The following is a 23,538-nucleotide window of genomic DNA, read 5'->3' on the forward strand; positions in this document are numbered from 1 at the left end:
AACCCCGGCTTAGATCAATAATTGTATTCGCAGTTGCAACACTTAATGTCTGTTTCCTCAATTGAGTAGAATAATTTCTCTCTGGTTAAAATATCTTAGTGTACTATTATGGTTAAAGCAAAATACTTAATAGCTTCACTTAAACTATGGCATTGCAGTGACAATTTACGTTCGGTACAGATGAGAACTGTTAACATTGGAATTTAATGAAGAAAGATAAATAAAAGATGAATAAAGGAAAACCGTAACTTTTTCGCATATATTAAACAAGGGAATTTCTATCACAGCATTGTTATATAAGAGTAGATAAACGGTAGATTGGATAACTTAGATATTAATTTGATGAACTAGATGAATTATAAAGAGTCATGGATGCATTGTCAATCCTTTCATAGGGGGATTAGTTAAGAACGAGCAGAGTTTTAAATAGGATGGGGTTTGGACGATTTCCGAAAAAAATAAAACAAAGGTTCATTGAAATATGAACATTTTTAATCGGAATCATAATTCAATGGGTCTTGGAAGGCTTTGGCGGGGGGCTGCAGCATCTTGGTGCGCGCGGCCAAACGCAGCGTGGCGGGGCCCAGATTGGAGACAGGCGGAGGGTGAAAGCGGGGCTGCGGGGGCGCAGCGCTGGTCGCGCCCAGGCCGGCTTTATTCTCGTTACTCAACAGCGGAATCTGAAAGATTACCCATCTTTGTGCACTAGATTTATATGATTATTTTGGTTAGTAACCGATCAGTATTTGACTATAAAAATAATTTATTTAGCCAGAAGATAATTTTTATTGTTTTCTTTAATTGTCTGTCTTTTTCACATAAGTTTCTCTCATTAATATACCACGAAATGTTTAATCCTCGCAACGCACAACGTTAAAATGCAATTAATATAAGTAGATAGACAGATATAAATAGATTCTTAGAAAACAAGTGGAAGCAATCATGATGTCGAAGGGGTAGATTGAAAAACTGAGCTGTTGATCGATGCGCGACGGACTGCAGACACTTTAATAGATCGGCTTATTGCAAATATTGTGGTAATCAGTTGTCGGCTTACGCCAACACCGGCGTACGTGACGATAGCTCTTTGCTCCCTTTATTTAAGTAACATTAAGCTGCATATATTTTATTTGAAAGGTGCAATTTTAATTCGTTTTAACCACTGAAACCGGCTTCCTCCACCTTATAGATAGGTTTGTCCTTTGAAGTATCGAATTCAGAGTTTTATGTTTTTAAAATCATCGTCAAATAACGGCATTTTTCGAATACATTAAAAACTATAACGAATCGAATACCAGAATTATTGTTTTCTTATGTTTTTTACAAAGGGTTTTAGTCTGGTTTTAGACTATGCAACGCCAGTAAGGACCTTTTAAAATATCGAATGCGTGTTAAATTAAGACATCTTTCTATTTAGTTTTCCTTATCAAAGTGACAAAATTTAAATTTATTTAGAGATTGTAGAAAGATTATTCATTTTATTATTTACTATTAAATTTAGTTAAAAACGTTTTATGTCGTTTCTTTTATTTATCAGGTATATAAATAAATATGTTTTCTTATTTTTATAATGTAAATGTAAATAAAACTTAAAGTACTAAATAAAACTTTTATTTATCAGAAACGCAAATACGTTTTTATTTGAAGATTCTCATTATGTGAGCGTATTTTTTTAATGCAAATACAGTAGTAATTAAATATAATATTGTTATATCTCGATTTTATTGAGGTTGCCATATTTAACTCGGACCAGCCATTATAATTTTAACCACTACTTTTATAGTTTTAAAATACATAATTGTCATAAATTTTATATGCGTTTTATGATTTTGCGGTCAATTAATTATAATTTATAATTATAAGATTCTTTGAAATCAATATCGTAATTTTTTTTATCCACACAATCAAAGCCATATCACATAAACTTACTGATTTTCTCAGCTTACAATGAGTAAAACGAATTTATCTTCTTATGACGAAAGATATAAATATTTATTTGCAAAATAGGGAACTAACGTGTGCAATTTTAGATAAAACACACAGAAAAAACAAAATTCAGAAAGTATTGAATTAATTATCACTTTATGTCCTTAGAAAGTTACATACACACTAGTAAAGAAACTATTTGTATGACAAAGATAGGCATTTTAATTTCCATTTAAAAAAGCTTTCAACGACTCGAATTATAATTCAACGAGTCTTCATTCTTGCATTCGAAGTACGAATTAATAATTGCAATACGAACATCAATCGACGCGGGAATTACGCGGTGGCGAGAGGTAAAAAGCACCCAGCTAGTAGACCGTAAAAGCTAGGCGACTACGCATCTATACATCGGGGGGACAATCAATACATTGACTAGCGAGCGAACATTCTAGACGAGCGGTAGTCAAGATTTCCGGTAGAACGTGCGTCTGCACACCGACCGACGGCATCCACGCATGTCTATGAGGCAAATAGCACGAATCAAAACAACTCTAAGGCCACTACAACACCAGCAGAACAACGCGTATCTGTTATTTCGGAAACCCGAATAACATCAAATTTCAAGTAGGTCACAACTTACCGATTTATTAAAGTTGTGATCGCGGCCAATTACTACGTTAAAGTGATAATTAAGGTGCACCGTTGAAAAGTAAAGCGTCAAATTGTTTACGTTTTATTGGCCAATAACGACTAGATTACAATCTACATTTACGCCTAAGGACTCGTGATGGTAAAAAATAAGATTAACTCACGTAAAGAACATAAATTACAAACATCCCGCTCGGAATGAGCAACCCTCTATTTTAAAGAAGTCGACCACAGTTGTTTATGCGAGTCCGCTACTTTAGCGAGTCATAAAAGCCATATATGTGAAAGTAAAGTACTTTATTTAGAGTTTAAATTATGACACGCAGTGGTCGTCACGGTGCGGACCATGCGATGAAATAATTTAACGACGGGCGTCGGTTCTCGCAGTGGTCGCGGCGACCGACGAATGCAGTAAAGGTTGCTCCACGCCGCCGCGCCGCCGGTGCTCGGTAACTGGTGAACTGTGAACGTACACGTGGTTCGCTTTCAGATCGGCCGCACGGAAACAATCGAGTGGCTCGCGGTAATTTGAAGAGAACACATAATAGAGCCGCGCAGCGACGCATTTCATCTTAAACGTGTAATTAAAGCGCTTGCAGCCGTCCTCAATGCCTCATAGACTCATTGTATGAACTATAATTATTAACGCTTCTATAGGAGCGACCGAATGCGCCGACAAACTTATTCAATATATTAATTTGCAGTGAGACAAGCGCTTATGAACTAAAAAAACCGCTCTCACGTTTTAATTGATTCAATATAGGAAGATAGTTATAATAAGATTGCTCTAAATTATTTTTTATGTAGACAATTACATTTCACTAAAGAAAAAAGTTTAAAAAACTTAAGCAGAGTAATAAATGTCTGTCCGCTAGACAGACATTTATTACTCTGTATATTAACTCTGAATATATCATCTACGTAATATGTATGCACCTTTATAACAATCGGTAAGATGCAACGCTGCATTTGTTGTGGGCGTGATGCAGTTTAGATAGCTCGTTTGCAGCTCAAGAATACAGCGACGATAACATATGGCCGGTACGTGCCATTACTATTTAACTGCAGCAAAAACAATTCCTTTGCAATCAAAATGAAATTACAGAACTTTGTCAGTGAACTTTGTTAGTCAACAGCGTTAATAGATGTTGTTCGTATTTTTTAAGTAAAACTCCGTTACCTTAGAACAGGGATCCCCAAACTATTTTGGACAAGTGACCCCCTTTTCTAAAATGAACCGTTACCACCGACCCTACTGGCCAAATTACCTACTTTTAAGATCAATTATTATTATTATTGATTCTGACTTAGGTCAATAGAAGAAGACAGAGTGAGAATTAGCAATGCTTTAAGTTCGATATACACCCCTTTGGGAAACCCTGCCTTAGAAGATGCCTTACAAAAGCGACATATCTCTTGTGAAAGGTAAAGAGGAGCTCATAGAGAGTAGTTCATAGAAATGTATTTAAAATAATAAAACCAATAGAAAGACGCACCCTCTTATTTGATTATTAATTTTCTTAGACTATTGTCGTAACGCAAGTCATTTGTTAAAGATGTAATCTTCGTATAACCAAAACACAAAGTTTGGCCACTTCGACGGCATTTGTCGACGGTTCCTTTTGTAGAACTCAATGAGAGGTTATCACCGATTTCCCAGAGCTGCGAAACCTTATTTCGTCAATGGACCTCCTTATATGGCGTTAAAGGTACGAGAATGGAGGAGCGCCTCAGTACCACAGATCTCTTTCCAGATAGCGGTTTTACTGAGGTACTTTTGAATGTTGTTTTCTGCGAATAATATTGCGGAAACGGAAAGGTTGTTAAGACTTATATTTTTTATTTAAATCACCACCATTTGTTAAATAAATAGAGTCGTTCTAAACTTCTAGCAACCAATGAATGGAATGTATTTCCGTAGAATATGTCATACGGAATCCTTTACAAATATGTCGCTATTTTGCTTACTTTCTTAGTACCTACTTATTCAATATTACACATTAATATGAACGAAAGTATCATCATCAGCCTCCCTCCTCCCTATGGCCAAGTCAGGGTTACAAGTCGAGTGCTTAACCCATGAACCACCGACGATCTTGCAAAAGTCTTGTCTTCGTGCGACACAAACGCATTTGGAATCTTTTCAAATTCCCATTCTAGACAGTTTGTAACAGCCCTATAGGTAGGGCCATACCTAGATATACAGATTGATTATAACGCTGTGTTTATATGAGCACGGCTACATCCAACGACTAAAGACGACGCTTTATGGACCGATTGCATATTAAGATAATTTGAATGATGAAGTTTGCGACGATGTGAGTAAATCAAAAGGCCGTCTTAGCCGCAACTTGACGTGACTTAATGTTTTAAAGTGATTTATTTAGCATGATTGGTGAAATGATTTTGTTTGCGTTATTTAGTATTCATACGTCTTTACAATGCACCTGTCGCTTGAGCTATACAACGTTAGTTAATAGAAAAGATAAATGTTTTCCAACGCTCAACATATTTCTCTAAATTGGAACAATCAGCAAGCCTTTTCTGGAAGGTGTGCTAAGATATGTAGAGCGCGTTGCTTTTACCCTACTTGTGTGTCACATCTGAGAGAGAAAAAACGCTAAGAAAATGAAAGCAAGCCATTTTTGATCCAAAACTCCAATGAAATGATTATAGTTGATTTCAACAAATGGTATTTATTAAATTAGCATTTATTCAATATAGACCCAGCCTTAAACACGTGAACTATAAACGTCTGAAGCGGTTACGGCTGATTAAGGCGAATACTTCGGAAACCAGTGGATAATTAGCGAGACGATTCCTTGGATGTGGCATTTTTTGTAAATACCGAGAAAACAATAATTGCCACAAATTGCAAAACTGCTCACTTAGGGTGTCTCCACACTGCGACCATTGGCGCGTACACATCGTAAACGCATTTTTTCATCACACCTGAAAACCTGCTACTAAACGTTAAGTTTTCTGTGACCTGTAGCTACTTTAATTTTAGAGTATACGACAGATAGTAAAACGTAACATAAATAACGCACGACAAAAATGAAAGTGTTCATTTTATTTGAATTTATTTCACGCAGGTCTTCTCACATTCATGTATCAATAACAGACATAGTGTGGACACATCTTTATACAAATTTAGGGTTACCACATAAAAATAAAAGGAGGTCATTGGTGCATTGACATTACGAATAGGAATTGGAGCAGCGGTGTATATGGAAAAAAAATAAAACGTCAAATTCTTTCGCGAACTGCGCCATGCCAGCTTTAGTTAATGCCAAATTTTTGATTTTATTTTTTTTTCAGTTCTATGTCCAGCAGACAATGGCTGATGATGATATATTTTTAGAGTAAAACGGAAAATAATGTAAAATAACTACATAATCAGATAGACATCAGTCTGCTCTTGAAACCGATTAATATTTCAAACACATGTTGCAAAGTGGATATGACGAAAGTCACGTGCGCTTTGGGTCTTCATACGTCATCGACATTCTCGGAATCTCCCCAGCAGAGCGCTTCCCCTAGGACGCCTTAGGGACATCGTTGGCAATTCAGGCCTGGCTACTTTTAAGTCGGAGGACCATGTAGATTATTCACGGCTTCGGCATACCAGACTGTTTATATACGGCAATCTGAACTCTGTAAACCTACTAGTAAAACAATATGACCACATTCTACCTAAAAAACTTCAATAAAGTAGATGCTCTAGTGTATCAATTCCTTTTGTGAAATAAGATAAGGTTTTTGATTAGGACATAATGAGCGGAAATTTACAGCCGCTACTTTACTAATTATATCATTTAGTTCCAATTATACGACCAGGCAGCTCTAACAGATAGCCTATTTACAGAATTGCGAAAAAAACTGTTTTTTTATTTGTTAACGAAAGTTTAAAAGTTATAAAAAGTAATAATAAAAAAATAGTGAGGACAAAGGTCATAGTTTTAAACCTTGATTACGGAGCTGTGAGCTCGTCAACGATATAAACAACTGCAAGATAGTGAAGGTAGATAGGAGCATACGTCTTGCTGTCACGTAAGTAACCCATCAGCGCATTGGAAGTTTATAGCTCAAACATTAAAGTAGCGGGGTTCGGGGGTCTGCATATCTGCATACGAATGGACCGCGCCTGCACTTTGACGACTCACACACGCCCATGCAACAACGAATGCAAGCCATCTCAATGCTATATTTCGTATTGACTTGACATTTTTATCAATGTCTGGCAGTTACGAGATAACGTTGTTGTACATTTTAAACAAGTTATTTGTTTTAAAAGAGTAATGAATTAAATAAAAGTAAATAGTGTAGACGTTCAGAGAATGAAAAAGTTTTTTTGTTCTTGTAACTTTAAGCAACACAAAGTGTTCGATTACTTGACAAAATGAGTGAGTTTGGGCGAAGATACATTTCTGTGCTAAGTGGCGATTTTATAAATATCGGCATGTCACGTCCCATTGGACCGATTTACGGATTACCATTGGTTTTCAATTAATAGTGTTATTAAATAAGTTTCTAATAATTGATTCAATATATTATGCTAACGTTTATATATAACTAGCTGATGCCCGCGACTCCGTCCGGGCGGAATTAAAAAACCTGATAACTAGCTTATGTGTTCTACCAGACTATGTTCTACATATGTTCCAAATTTCATCAAGATCCGTTGCTCCGTCCTTCAAACAAACATCCATCCATTTTAACATTCACATTTATAATATTAGTATGATGGTTTTATTATATTATTGTACATATTATTGTATATATATTGTACTGGTTTATTTTATTGCACGATAATATCAAGGCTTTCAGTAGTAAAGTATAAAATTTTAGATGTTTATATTTGCAATCTGAAAAAGTTTACGTCAATAAAAAACGGCCGTACACAATAAAGAGCTAGACAGATCCGCGCGATTCGACTCACTTATGCACGCGAACTGTTTTGTTTACAATACACGTACAAATATAATTTCAATAAAGATAAAAATAAAGATTCGATTTAAATGTTACAGCAGGTCCGACGTTCACTCAGCCAGTCTCGCCGGCTCTCATTCCTGTGCAAATGTGACGGTAGGTTATAAAAATATAAAATAAAATCCATTAGCGCCAATAACAGAACGCACGCGAGAAAATAACTAACAACAATTTAATCGCAACTATCGCGCTGACGTTATCGCTTTCGGCCCATTTAATTTTAAACTAGCCTTTACACTCGGCTTTATGTACTCAAATACTTGTCTAGAATGAAACAAAAAATTGATTAACTCCGACATTTTAAGATCCTTAGTCCACCAGGGACTATCTCAAATTTCTAACACTAAATATCCATTTTATTGGAATAATATGATGACCTTTTTAAAGTCTTCTATTGTAAACTCAGTCATAAACGCATCTCACATATTTAGTATCAGAACATATAAATACCTTATGGCATAAAAGCATTCAAACTTACAATCTCATTTCCAATATTGGTTAAGATTCCCGCAAACCGGAGTATGATACTTTTTGCCTAAAACATAGGTGAACGCGGTTATTAAAATTTTATTGCGAGTCCTGATGCTAAAGTTAACACTTAGTATCATTTCGAGGCGCAAATAAAACCCAGCGACTGCATTAAAATTGGATTTTTAAGTATCCGTATGGTGTTCGATTCCCAATCAATTGATGTTGAATAGGTTTAACTTGTGTATTTTAAAGTTCAGACAAGTGTCAATGAGTTTATGCACCTCTATATTTTCATACTTTATTATTCCTTACTTTTATTTAAATTAATTTTTTTCTGCATCTCCAAGGTATAGACATAGGTGTAGTTTATTTCGTTACTTGAATTAATAAGTATACCTTTCGCCATAGACGATAAAATATGAATTAATACATATTATTATAAGGAAAACCACTGCTTGGAAAAAAAGTTGTAAGGAAAAATGGCGAATGTTTCTCTCAGAAAAATATTTTACATAGTTTTGTTGATGGACAACCAACTAACAAATAAATTAACTGACACAAAATACTGTCAAAATAGTTTGCGTTTCACAGCTTCTTTGGTGATTGTGAAACGCCATCAACAACTTTATTTGACAAAGTCCCAAGTAATAATTGAATATTGTGAAACAAGTCTTAATTGAATATTGTAAAACAAGACTTTAATAAGCTGATAGATATCATGACAGCGCGCTACATATTGGTTAAGCCGGAGGATTTTCCAAATCAAAGCATAACCCAGTCATTTGCACAGCAACTAGTTTTTAGCTATGCACCACTTTTTCAATTGTCTACCACTTGAAAGATCGTTAGCAACAGGAAAAAAAAACAATTTAACAATTTTTTGTCTGCACGTTAATATAGACTGCAACAATGTTGCTAATATTATGGTTGGTTAAATAGACGTTACGTATGGACCTGCAAATTGAATACTGTTACAAAGAGGCTGGTTTTTATAGTATTTGTCGTTGTTATAAAAGTTAGCGTGCACAACTACGATAAAGTAATTGGTTAAAAGGATGTAATGGTCTTATTTCATAGAAGTTAATTTAATGAAGATGTATCGTAGGCTATAATTGAAAGTAAGAATACCAGATTAATCAATTGCTAGAGAGGTGCAGTTTCTCAAATACATACTTTAATTTAAGAAAAAATGAAATTAAAAGAAAATGCTACATTCAGAAAACCTCCAAATCAAAAAAGGAATATCACAGACTTCATTTAAATAGTCAAACTAAATTATTTTCAAATTGGAACGATACGACGGAAAATATATCATGAAAGACTGAGGCTGGTTGTTAACATTTACTCAAATTTTATCTTTTCATTTTTATAGCATTGCGACCGGTTAAAAGGCGGTTTTTGTAAAAGTGTAAAAAAAAAGAGTTTTTTAAGAGTCCGCATTTTGTGGAGTCCCGAAATAAAGTTTATTGTAAGTTGGCGTGGGCTGCATCTGACTGCATTTTGTTAAAAAAAAACTTCATTTCTACGGCGCGAACACTTTTCATCAGAAACGAATGCAGATCATTATTTAGTCAGTCGTCCCTTAACTCAAACTGTACGGATATTATTCGTGGGACAATGTAACCTTAAAAATCCATTGCCGCCACACTTATATTACCTATATTTTAGTCTATGTTGTCTCTATTATCTTCAAAGAGAATAAGCGGGAATAAAATACGAATTTACAAAAGGGTTTAAACAGTCGAAACCAACAGTCAAAAGCGTCCGGGATTCATTCCGGAATCGCGTCCGAGACGAAGCTTGATACTTAGCTACTACTTCGGATCTCTCATATATTTAAGTACAATTAATGTGGCTATGAATGAAATACTTGTACAAAGAGCGTGTTTAAATGTGCCGGTAGCTACATATTTATTATTCTCTCGTGCACTGCGTCAATACGACGTATGCAAATTGAAGGAGCACCGAGCACTCTGAATGGGTGCATCGCTGCAAGCTACGGCACTCACGTATGAGTATTGTCTGCACTCACATTACAAAGTATTGAAACAAATATAAATATTATGCTAATATAATTATTTTATTTAGGTTTTGTTCTTGTCATTATTTCCTAATGAGGAATGTATAGGAAGGTAGGAATAGAAAGAACCCTTTTTAATCATCGCCTCTGTTTATTAAACGTAAGCTGGAGAACTCTTATCTTATCTTATTACGTATATGTTTATTTATACATCAGCTTTTTACATACTAGAAAGAGACTAGCATTTTTCGATGATGATTTTCAAAAGCCACTTTAAATCATCAAATAATTTAAAAATTACACAAAGTGATACATTAAAAATTATTAAAAGATGGTAGAGTTGACGACCAGCAATTTATGTTCCATTAAATTCATTTTAATCGCCAGTAACGAAGGTATGCAATTACGCTTCTGCAGTCTGCGCTGGGCTTTTTGGCAGAATTATAATTCGACTCACGGTGGTATACCTAGACGTATGATAGCATTGCGAAATGCTTTCACCTCACTACTTTTAAATTTAATTTTTGCAGAAAATTTCAAAATTGGTTTAGAATTTCACTCTAATACCATAGGCCAGGGATTCCCAAAGGGGTCGATATCGAACTTAAAGCAATGCTAATTCTCACTTTGTCTTCTTTTATTGACTTTAGTCAGAATGAATAATAATAATATATAATTGTTTTTATAAATATAAGAAAAGGGGGCAAACGAGTAGCGGGAACACCAAGGTGTTCATCGACGCCCATGAACATCTGCAATACCAGAGGAATTGCAGATGCGTTGCCGGCCTTTGATCTTAAAAGTAGGTAATTTGACCATGGGGGACTGTGGTAGCGGTTCATTTTGGAAAAGGGGGTCACTTGACCAAAATAGTTTGGAAATCCCTGGCATAGACCAAACGGAATTTGTTAAACAGGAATTACTTTCAACCTAAAGTAATGTAACGAGTAAAATTTATATTAATAGAAACTTTGATTAGATCCTTGAACCTACATTATCTAAGGTTACTTATTCGGCGTCGAAGTGTACGGTCCCACTTACTGCCTTAATGGCAGACATGAAGCTTGCTAATAATAGTTTTAGATATATTTTAAAATATTCCAGCTTGCGTGAAGAGGCGAGAATTGTAAAGATGTTTACCTGACACTCGGTCATGTTTGCGGTGTGCAAGAGTCGTCACTTGGTCAAGCGACGGGCTCAACGGGCACACGTTGTGCAAATACGACACCAAACTGCATGACCGACACATTCTCAAAGGACACAAGAGATGTTTAAATTTTATTACGAATATTGTCAATTTATAAGTTTTGTATATAAAATGGCCAGAGTATAATTAAAACTCTATAAAACAGCTGCAAAACGTGTTTATACATCTTATCTATATATATATATATATATATATATATATATATATATATATATATATATATATATTGTTAGGAGCGTTGAGGGTAGTCTCACAAAAGGTTTTATAAGGAAGCGTGCGCTGCTGCTCGAGGCAGTCTCTTTCCATCCGTCATTGCGGAACGTCTGACATTTTTGTTTACTTACGTTCGGTTAAAGTTTATACTACAGCGAGGATTATTATGAAGTAGTTAAATTCACTGTTTCGCTGTTAGTTTAATTCTTTTAAAATACTTTTGCATCAAATATCTTACATCAGAAGTGGGATAGGATCCACGTGATTCTATCCACTTTGCTCACTCTGTGTTTGTGTTTGCATTTTCGTAAAAAATAAATGCAAAGAGAAAAATGTCAGATCGTTACCGTGATGATCGTTGTAGTCGCAGTAAGTTGAGTCGAAATCAGAATCGTACCAGTGTTCGTGAAACAAGGGTAGCGTGGACCAAGCCATGTATTCTGCATGGGAATATGTGAATAGTGAGGCTCACGCGCTGTCTGTGTATTTCACAGCAGACAGGATTGTCGACGCGATCTATTCAATTTGTACTGCGGTAAGATTGAACCAATATTTTTATATTTCAAGTTTTGATGCCAAATAAGTCGACATTAGACTTTTCATTTAATTTAAAGATGTGTTCTTTACTAAAGACTGAAATTGAATACCCCGATCAGTTTATTAGTGAGGGTCAGGTAAGGCCGAGTCGTGGCAAGATTTAACACGTTACATGCCAACATGATTTTTTCATTTTAAAGCGAACTTGTAAGGCTAGTCGGTTGCGCTGAGCGTGTTAAGCCATTACCTGAGTCAGACGTATGTCATTATGTCGTAATAGTCATTGATGCCCTTTATTAGTTCAGTTTGCTTTGTCCATGTATTGTCGAGATGCTCTGCGTTGCGTAGACTGCGGGATACCCAACTGCAGAAGTGAGATTGTGAACGGAATGTGAGACGTTCTGTATCAGGAGATGCTTCTAGGGTATTTTCAGGACTGACAAACTGCGGGTTGCCATTAATATCATGTAGAGGACGGACTGCGGGACGCTTGCCCTACATGGTGCCACGGTGAGGGGAGTGGACTCCCGAGACATGCTCTGCTTTTTTTTTTAACGGTGAGACATCTTATGTTCGTATGACACGCAAACGTCGTGCCTATGTTATACGAACGATTGTGTGATACTACTTGCGTATAATAAGCGAACGTCGTGCCTATGTTATACGAGTAGTTATGTATCTGACATGTGTGTAATAAGCGAACGTCGTGCCTATGTTATGCACATGTAGATGACACATGATATGCGAACGTCGTGCCTATGTCATGTGCTGAAGTCATTTGTGTAGATGAACTATGCAAACGTCGTGCCTATGGTTCACTATGTTGTTGTAAACGAACTATGCAAACGTCGTGCCTATGGTTCACTATGTTGTTGTAAACGAACTATGCAAACGTCGTGCCTATGGTTCGCAAAGTTGCAAAGAAGTACAGGAGGACGAGGACGTCCTCCAGTCAGGAGAGGCCGTGTTAGGAGCGTTGAGGGTAGTCTCACAAAAGGTTTTATAAGGAAGCGTGCGCTGCTGCTCGAGGCAGTCTCTTTCCATCCGTCATTGCGGAACGTCTGACATTTTTGTTTACTTACGTTCGGTTAAAGTTTATACTACAGCGAGGATTATTATGAAGTAGTTAAATTCACTGTTTCGCTGTTAGTTTAATTCTTTTAAAATACTTTTGCATCAAATATCTTACAATATATATATAAAAGAAAGTCGTGTTAATTACACTATTTATAACTCAAGAACGGCTGAATCGATTTGACTGAAAATTGGTGGGCAGGTAGCTTAGAACCAGGAAACGGACATAGGATAATTTTTACCCCGTTTTTTATTTTTTAATCCGCGCGGACGGAGTCGCGGGTAAAAGCTAGTACTTTATATACTAGATCGAATTCTAAGTCCACATAATAATCCCATATGTACATAAGTTTTGCAACATATTGAAACGTAGAAAACGTAACATATTTTACTTCTTTCTATAATATTAATATAAGGCAAAGGAATTCAATTTGGAATTTATTTCATGTGAATAATACGTAAAATCAGTTATGACATTACCAATTAACAATGTTCATTAAATATTTTTATTAGCAGTCTTCATTGAGGTAAGGGGGAGCTACATTTTAAGACTCAATTAAAAAAAAATTGCGGTTTTTCTTAAAAAAATTGAAGAACAATCCACGTAATCGGACTGCAACTGAGCTCGTGATAATCAAGTTTCTACGGTATAGTGAAATAAATTTTGCAGCCTACTTATAAGCGTCTAGATCATTGTAGTTGCGGTTTGCATTAAGATTATATTGTGCGGTTTCGTGGGGTTTAATGTTCATTAGTTTAATAAATAAATAGTATTGTTACATTGACTTGATTGAAATTTCATTCGGGACAGTTGTGCGGTAAGCCGATACTGCGAGTCGGCTTTAAATTAATGTTGCGGTTTATCTATACACAATCTGTACAGTTTCACTAGTTTTATATAGTTAGTTTCTTAGTACACCATTTTATATTTATCTATTTAATCGGATTAAATTATTTGGATGCGCATTAAATTATTCGAGCGCTATTGACTAAAACACATCACAAGATGAATTTGGTGAGTGGTTATTTACTTTTCATATACTATATGAAATAGTAAATTATATGGAATACATATTAAAATATTCAGATTTTACATCTCTTATTCCAACTGCGTATAATTTAACTATAACCTTCCATCTGGTTGTACACATGATATGCCTATTTGGTTATAAAAACATCGGCACAAGCGTGGCAGTTGATTGGACAAGACGATTAGCACTGCTGCTGAGCTCAAAGTGGCCCTTAGCAGACATTACGATAATATCTCCAGCGTTTATGATGCTGAAGTTGATTCCCGGATATATGTACTGTACATTCTAGCAGTTGCCCGCGACTCCGTTCGCGCGGAATAAAAAAATAAACTTAAGTAGCCTATGTGTTCTTCCAGAGTATGTTCTACATCTGTGCCTTCTACATCAAGCTCCGTTGAGCCGTTTCCAAGATACCTCATAACATCCATCCATCCATCCATCCATCCATCCATCTATCTATCTAAATATTAGCATTATTAATATTAGTAAGTACCTTCCTTTATTAAGTACCTTGTTATGATAAAATCAACAACCAAGTAGACTGTTAAAATACCATATTGTATTCCACAAAACTAAGTATTGTTGGAACAATCAAATCTTCTTACACTTGGACTTGCCATTTCTGCTCACTCTGATAAGTTTCAGTGGAAAACTTTTTTACTAACACGATAATGAGTTCCTTATAAGACTTAATTGATGAGTGAACAATTAAAGCGGAGTGGCGGCATGGTTCTATGAGCCGACATCAATTACCGAGTGACGGACATCGAGTGGCGCCACACTACACACATTGTATTGTAGTCCGTTACACGGACAAATACGCAAAAAAAAGTATCCTTCGCGCCTAACACATGTCGCGTTTACTGTAACCTTTCGAATAAAGGTTGCGAGAAAATTTATATCGCTAACATTCCTAAAAATGGCAAACAATAATGACATTTGATCATTATCGCAAAGTTACAAATATAAGAATTAACTTCAGCGGCAGGTTGCATTTTTTTTAACTTAGTTAAAAAGTTTGTACGCAATTATGAATTAAGTTTTTTGTTTGCTTAGTCCAGAAACGTATTAGTTTGGTGAAAACTTGTCTAACTAGAGTAAATTAGCATGTGTAGATTTTTATTCATTTGCTCATAGGTCCGCTACTGGTCTGTAATTACAAGAGCGGGCAATGTTCAGTGTGCGCGTACCCTAAAAGTCATCGTCTCTACAGGATTTAATGGCCCATCGTAATTCGGTTCGCTCTAATGCGAGACGCGACTCGAAATAAAACAAGTATACGCAAATTGTTTTAAATGGGCAGGTAGGCCCACGCCCGCCTGACCTACAGACAGACACTCATCACCGAAAATGGTAAAAAAATAACATAAAATTTAGGGTAACGTACGAAATTACGACGCAATAAAAGTTGGGCCCGACCCAAAACATTCCGAGTTATATACGACACAAATTCGATCGATTTATTAATTAAGAATTTATAGGGCCCTGTTATTTATAAAAATTGCATTTTATTTAAAACTAGCTTTTATCCGCGACTCCGTCCGCGCGGAATAAAAAATAGAAAACGGGGTAAAAATTATCCTATGTCCGTTTCCTGGTTCTAAGCTACCTGCCCACCACTTTTCAGTCAAATCGATTCAGCCGTTCTTGAGTTATAAATAGTGTAACTAACACGACTTTCTTTTATATATATAGATAAAAGATCGGAACTAGCAAATTATCAGAAACAAGTTCAGCGGTGCTTTCCAAAATATGAAACAAGAGTAGGCTTTGACTTGGCTTTAGACAAAATTTCATTTGTAAATGGAAATTAACTATCTGATCAAAAAAAAATAACAGTTGACGATTATTACAAAATATACAAGACACAAACTACCATACAATAATGATAAGGTCAAAGCAATACTCATTGCCTGCGCTAGTACGTTGCTACGTTACGATAGAAAAACTGTTGCAAAAATTTAATCCAAAAATATACAGAACCCAAGGAATACTGTATATTAAATCAAGTCATTTTAGAAATAAGCAATTTCACGGTGAGGTTAAAATAAATTCCCCAGACTTGACTAATTAGTCACGTCAAGAACCAAATGGTGATATTATTCATTGTTTAATTCTTCTTTCCTTTGTTGGATAATAAACAATTTTAACTCGGAACAAAATGTATGGCTAAAATATACTCACTGGCTCCTTGTCACCTTGATTGTCCTTCCCGAGACCTTCGCCCTTCGACCAGCCCATCTTCTCTAACAGTTTGAATCCTTTGTTCTCTGATGTTATGTACCTGACAGAAACAAATGTGATACTATTAACTAAAATCCATCTGAATAACAAGCATTCAAAAAATTACTAATATTATAAATGCGAATGTTTAGATGAATGGATGGATGGATGGATGTTTGTTTGAAGGTATCTCTGGCACGACTTTTTTTTTATATATATCATAAGGTGGCAAACGAGCACACGGCCACCAGGATTCGCCACAATAGCGAGGCAACCGTTGCCCATGGACATCCGCAAATTCAGATGCATTGCCTCCCTTTAATTAACGGAGAAGGGGACGCACAGAAAAAGGATATTTCTTCTTCCTATGCGTCTCCTCTTCCGCTGAATCCACTTCCCCTTCCCATCCTTTTCTATTAAGAAAGGATGGGAAGGGAAAGAGGACTAAAATTAGGCCTCCGGTACCACACTCATCAGACTGTACGCGGAATTGCTTCCACTTCACGTCTGTCTTCTGTGTGGTCGTGGTATTTCACCAGTCGACCCGGCCAATTCGTGCACCCAACAAATATTGTTGTTGCTGGATCTACCACTGTAACGACTGAACGGATCTTGATGAAATTTGACATAGATGTAGAACATAGTCGAGAATAAAACATAGGCTACTTATCACGTTATTTTTAATTCCACTCGGACGGAGTCGCGGGCGATAGTTAGTCATTTATAAATTAATTGAGTAAGTTTTTTTTTATTGATAGTTAATGAAAAAGATACATGTGCGAGGATTTTAATTTGTAAAAAGTTTTAATTGGTCGTGAGAATGGTTAATTGTTTCGTGTAAGAGCCGCTCCAATACGCCGGATGCGGTCGCATTGTTTCAATGTTTGATTACCAAGAACTATTTACAAAACAGATTTTTATTCGATCCGCCCATAAATTTTCAGTCAAATCGATTCAGCCGTTCTTGAGTTATAAATAGTGTAACTAACACGACTTTCTTTTATATATATAGATATAGAATTATTCAACTAGAACCTAACTTAATCTATCCCGACTTCGCTTTATTAGATAGATAAAAGATATTTAGCATAGATCACTAAAAATTTAAAAAAAAAGTTTTTGAGGAAAACCGAAACAAATAAACGGCATCTTTTTTCTAACCAAATCTAAAAACATTCTGGTTGAGGTAATATTTTTCGAAGGTAGTGTCCGTTCCATTGTGAAATTGAAACCAATACCAAGAAGTGTGAGATGTCATTGCGTATCAAATCTACGAGTACATGGTTATAGGTAACATCAATGGGTTGTTCGTGATTGACATACTGTTTCAAATTAGTTAACTTACGAGTTGATATCGCTGCTCTGTGTCTTCTCAGCGGAGTGTGAGGAGCCGACAGTTTCGCGACGCGCCTGCGCACGATCGTTGTACGCCTCGCTCTCTATGGCCAGCGGCGGCTTCGAGTACTTGTTCTTCAGTCGCGCCAGCTCCAGCTGGTGCTGTTTTTGTACACTGCAGGTACGTGTGTAAGCCACTTTGCGATCTTTGTCTTCAGCTATAAAGTCGATTTTCTGTTAATTTTTGGTTAAAGTTAAAGATAGTTAAATATAATGTACAATACTTAAGCATAATAAATAAAAAAATTGTACTAACAATCGATTAGAAGTCCCGGTTCACAATGACCACATGTCTCGTTCCCGGAGTGTATGTGGCATAATAACTTTGTTTCTCCCAATTGCAGTGTACTGCCGTGGACTACCTAAGGATATATTTAATATCAGGTGGGAGAGTGATCAAGCGCTGGCTTATTCAATATTAAAAAAAATAGTTACAACTTTCTTACAGTAACTATAAAATAAAGGATAAATCATTTGTTGGCGACAAAAAAAAAGACCATTAAATCATATTAATAATATAAATGCGAATGTTTAAATGGATAAATGGATGTTTATTTAAAAGTATTTCCCGAACAGGTCAACGGATCTTGATGAAATGCTGCACAGATGTAGAACATAGTCTGGAAGAACACATAGGCTACTTGTAAAGTTTTCCTTTTAATTCCACGCGAACGGAATCGCGGGCGACAGCTAGTCACTTATAAATGCAATGACAAATGACCTTCATAAATGCAAAAATTTAGATGGATGGATGAAAGTTTTTTACTAGATATCTCTTGAACGGTTAAATATATCTCAATTAAATTTGGCATAGATTTAGAACTTTACTTTTTACTTTTTTTTACTACTTTTACTGTTTTCTTTTTTTTTTTTACTTTTTCTTACCTCCATTGGTATGCTAATATCTTGACTTTCCGACATTCGATTCCCGTTCAATATTGTTCCATTTTTGGAGCCCAAGTCCGTTGCCATATAAAGCTTTCTCTCAAAATTGTATCTTATATCTAAATGTTTCTGGTGAGAGAAAAACACTGTTACAATCAAAAGTAATAAAAAAAATACTTTTAAAATATAATTCCCATATATTTCTTTAGATTTAGGTTATTAATTACTTTGGTTCTTTTTATCATAAATTTGGTAACCAAATAAAACTAAAGAAAATCTGACGCCAAATCATCTTGAGTGATAAAAAATGAACAAGTCAGTCTTGTAAAAGGCAACCTTTTCTGTAATTAATAGTCCATCGTAAATAACAATGTTTTTTTTGGAAAAACAATAAAATTTTGTTGAAAATTAAATGTGTTAAGTCACCTCTAAGTGGGAATAAAATTAATTTGATATTGTTCAAAACTTGTCGATTGACCTTTTGAATAATGGATGGATTTATATTTATACATTCCAAACAGTAGTATATCAATACATACATAGATAGTATAAAACAAAGTCGCTTTCGCTGTATGTCCGTATGTATGCTTAGATCTTTAAAACTACGCAACGGATTTTGACGCGGTTTTTTTTTAATAGATAGAGTGATTCTTAAGGAAGGTTTGTATGTATAATAAATGCATAATATAGTAGAGAAACACTGATAAATTTAAAGTTTTCTAATGTGATGTCGTAAATAAGCACGTTTTTTGCGCTTATATTGCAAACGCTGGCTGAACCCTACGAGATAGACCAAAATAATGTACTACAGTATTGTTCACCTTAAAAAGTTCAACAAAAAAGTCCGCGATGGTATATGTCTATCTCTTAGGGATAACCCAGCATAACCATTTTTATTCTTTTACGAAGTGATTTTAAACAATACAGCATTAATCCTTATCCATTTAAGTACCTTAAATAAATTGTGCATTTATTCTGTAGTAGGTATATTTTGCATTGCACCCGTGCGAAGCCGGGGCGGGTCGCTATTATTAGTATAGTATTAAAAGTAGAACATTTGATTGTTTCATTTTAAATCAAGATTGTTGAGAAAACGACTTAAATGGTTTCGAAATACAGTAAAACCTCAATAAGCGAGAGTACCAGTTTCTCGCTTATGCAGTACATCTGTTGGGAACGGACAATAATTCTTGTTTATAGATATTTCTTGCTTATCCAAAATAAACTGTATGCATTAACCAATTTCCATCTGTATAAGCTAAGCTATTTTGTCTGTTAATCTTACTAATATTATAAATGCGAATGTTTAAATGGATGGATGGATGGATGTTTGTTTGAAGGTATCTTACCTTGATGAAATTTGGAACAGATGTAGAACATAGTCTGGAAGAATACATAGTATAATTACAAAGATTTTTTTAAATTCCGCGCGGACAGAGTCGCGGGCAATAGCTAGATTAAAATATAAAGTTCAACTTACCCTTGATACATTATTATCTTTGATAACAATTGCATGTTGTTCACCCTCCCTGCCTATTGAGCCACCATCTTTTGTAATAACAAACAGACTGCCAATTTTCAATTTCTCTACATTAGTTTCCCGCACTATTATGCGCATACAGGGTGGATGATGCTTTGCTACTGAGTCTGCGAACAAATTAAATATATTACAATTACTGTGTTATTCCAGTAACAGAGAAAAAACGCTCCGCGTTTCCCGATAGCTTTTAAATTATAGTTGTAGTAGCTGTCGCCCGCGGCTCCAAACGCGCGGAATTAACAAAAAACTCAATGAGTAGTCTATGTTCCAGACTATGTTCTACATTTATGGCAAATTTCATTGAGATCCATGCTGCCTTTCTGGATATACCTTCAAACAAACATTCATCCATCCATCTAAATATGCACATTTATGAAAATCAGATGTTATTTACTCCTGCAACTGTTCTTCATTTTCACATTGAACACACTACATATTTATTTACTTTCTTTGATAGAATCAATCATTGCTAATTTACATTTACATCAATTCCAATTAACTATTAATAAACAATCACTTTAAAAAGCCATTAATTTACCATCATCATCAGTAGCAGTTGATGAACTAATGATTGATTCTACATCATCTTCTACTTCACTAAGCTCTTCACAATCCGTTTCACTGCATTCACCATCTTCTAATTCATCATGTTTAACTTCTTCCTGCGAATCTTCAGCAGAACCATCAACTTGCATGTTTTCATTCTCTATGTTTTCAGTATTAGTTTCAAATTTCTCAACATCTTTATTAATGTCCACTTTCTTCTTTCTTCTCAAAATCTTTTTTCTTTTCGGCTTGCTGACTTCATCGTCTTCTTTGTCCTGTAATATAACATTTCATATGTTGGTATTGGGAGATAACTTCAGATCAAATTATTTACCTAAGGCAGCTGGGCCTTGGAGTGAAACCTGAGATAATTTTTTCGTCAGGTTATCAATATTCGATCTCATTTCCTGAAAAAAAAAAAAAAAAAAAAAAACATTTTAGTGACTATTTATCATTTTATCATGACAAAAATAACTCTCTTAGTAAAAATATTATACCTTTTTATGCTTTTTAGCTTTCTTTAATACATGCTTGAATAAAGGAGCATTTTCAATTTCAGCACTTCTATCAGGGTATGAATGAAATACGAAATTTTTCTTTTCATCTGAGTAATAATAGTAACAGCCAGTATCTGTGTGGTAATACAAGCCAAGCTCCTGAAAAAAAAAAACATCACTTTGTCAAAATCTCAAACAATTAGAAATTTTATTTAGTACTCCAAGTAACTCACAGAATTATAATAGTACCCTGTCTTGTAATCATAGTACATTCCAGCTGACTCTACATATACCATTCCGCTTTCATTTAAAGCAGATTGTGCAACTTCTTTCACTTGTTCTGTTATACTTTTCCCATTATCATCTTCATCATCTTGTAATTTCCATTCAGTTACTTTTGATTCTATGTTTTCTTCAGAATTCAAATCTTCTTTTGTATTATCATCACTAATTTGAAGTTTGCTAGTCTGTGTACTAACATCGGACAATATTTTATCATTATCATTTTCAGGTGTTTTATCTAGAAAAATATTTTAAAAGAAAGGGTTATGACTAACTTACTCTTTTGTTAAACATGCTTTTAAAACTTCTAATGTAAAAAGTTTTTATCTTAAAATAGATTGCTAATTAATATCATGTATGTATTATATAATTACCTGACTTCCCTTTATTGAATTCAGGAATTGTATTATCAGTTTGCACAAATGATGATTTCACTTCACTATTAATCTGGAATTTTAAGGTAAATATTTAGTCGTAAAATTACTATCGATAAACATATAATGGTCACGCATAATTGCACTGTTTTCATCCAAAATATATATTGGTTAATACGAATAACTAAACAAATTATCTATTTATACGTACCAATAATTTTAGTTGCTTTCGTAGTCGAGTGATTATAGAATTCTTTTTCCTTAAACATTGACGCATTTTTAAAATTAGCTTTAAAATTTCAGGCCTGTATTTTAAGCTTAGTCGTAGATTCCTAAGCTTAAGTGAACTTTTATTCATCGAGCGTATTTTAGTATCCATGTTCTATTGTTTTCCAATTGTAACTAAAAACTATTGAGATAAATTGTAAATTAATACTATTTCTATTCGTCTCTTATTTTACAAGTCAACAAATGTCAGTGTGAAATGTCAATGTCAGTCAATAAAACATAGACTTAGTCCATGGTCTATTGATGAAAACATAGGGTATGTTCCGATATGCACTGCGAGCATTGCACAGTGCTATCACTGTAGAAAAATTCGTTCCGTTATGGACTGCCAGTACACTGCCGCAGTACCCTAGGGAAATATATGACGTCATAAATCGCCGCCATATTCTACTGTGAGCACTGGCGTTTTCGAGGTAAGGTACTCTCAGTACTTTGATCACGTGATCAGTCAAAACCACCCGAGTGCCTCACATCTTAATAACAAAACTACAGTTTAATCAGAAATGTTAAAGTTCTGTAATTAGTTTGGATTAATAAATAAAACAATGGAAGAATTGCAAAAATTAACCTTATTAGACTGTGTTGATAATGAAAAACATATTCTTTTTATGAAAAAGTACTTATTTTTATTTCATTAAAATTTTTTCAATTCAATTTATAATTAATATTAATTAAAATATTTTTAATTTGACAGTACTCCAAAACAGTTTTTTTTAATGTACTAGAAAACTTGAATACACTCATTTGAATGTCGCGCCAAAAAATGCGGCTGACAGTATACGGGATTGCGTTCCGTTTTAACTCGTAACCAGTACAACTGGCTATAAAGGAACGGCTTCACAGTATACTGAATTGACGTCACACTCTACAGTGGTCGCAGTGCATATCGGAACACACCCATAGTTGATTGTTCGTTAAAGCGTGAAATCGATGCGATAGATCGGTAATATCGATTCGTCGTGTTAAAATTATTTTAACTTCAATCTTTCCTACCCATACCTTCCTTCACTGACCACTTCGTCTTGAACACAAACAAAAAACACAAAAAAAAATTATCAGAATTTATTTAAAGGTCTTTTTACCATTACCATTTAAAAATTACATTAATTCTTACTCCGGCGCATTTTAAGATATGTGAACATCTTTTACAAGTTTTCATCTTCACTAAATGTCAAATTACCAATTAAACAGGATTATTTAAACATAGCATGCTTAATTTTTTTAAAATTCTATATGTACATCATACATTAACCAAATATATCATTGAAACAAAAAAATAAGGTGTAGCTTTGATTGGTCTAGCTAGTCTTGGACAAATAGTGACCATATGTGAAAATGATTTAGTAATCTATTTCCACTTCGTCCAGCGATATAACTATAAAGGCCCAA

The 23,538-nt window shown here is 34.8% G+C and overlaps 1 protein-coding gene across 1 annotated transcript; it reads right to left on the bottom strand.

The window, feature by feature from the left end:
- Window positions 1–491: 491 nt before the first annotated feature.
- Window positions 492–22,247, bottom strand: LOC106711152 (angiogenic factor with G patch and FHA domains 1). Its single transcript, XM_045681654.1, has 12 exons — window positions 22,073–22,247; window positions 21,862–21,934; window positions 21,499–21,725; window positions 21,206–21,364; window positions 21,071–21,115; window positions 20,701–20,983; window positions 20,103–20,269; window positions 18,623–18,751; window positions 17,994–18,099; window positions 17,688–17,895; window positions 16,304–16,403; window positions 492–680 (listed from the first exon to the last, which is right to left on the bottom strand). The coding sequence occupies exons 1-12, from the start codon at window positions 22,238–22,240 to the stop codon at window positions 492–494; spliced, it is 1,854 nt and encodes a 617-aa protein (XP_045537610.1). The 5' UTR covers window positions 22,241–22,247.
- Between the last annotated feature and the right edge of the window lie 1,291 nt (window positions 22,248–23,538).

The sequence above is a fragment of the Papilio machaon genome, chromosome 16 (genome assembly GCF_912999745.1).
Source record: "Papilio machaon chromosome 16, ilPapMach1.1, whole genome shotgun sequence".
Classification (NCBI taxonomy): domain Eukaryota; kingdom Metazoa; phylum Arthropoda; class Insecta; order Lepidoptera; family Papilionidae; genus Papilio; species Papilio machaon.

Excerpts from the sequence above, each read along its gene's own strand:
- LOC106711152 (XM_045681654.1), bottom strand. The coding sequence starts at position 22,240 with ATGGATACTAAAATACGCTCGATGAATAAAAGTTCACTTAAGCTTAGG. Across the intron at positions 21,116-21,205 it reads AAGCTAAAAAGCATAAAAAG|GAAATGAGATCGAATATTGA; the intron begins GTATAATATTTT and ends TTTTTTTTTCAG. Across the intron at positions 18,100-18,622 it reads ATATTAGCATACCAATGGAG|GTAGTCCACGGCAGTACACT; the intron begins GTAAGAAAAAGT and ends ATATATCCTTAG.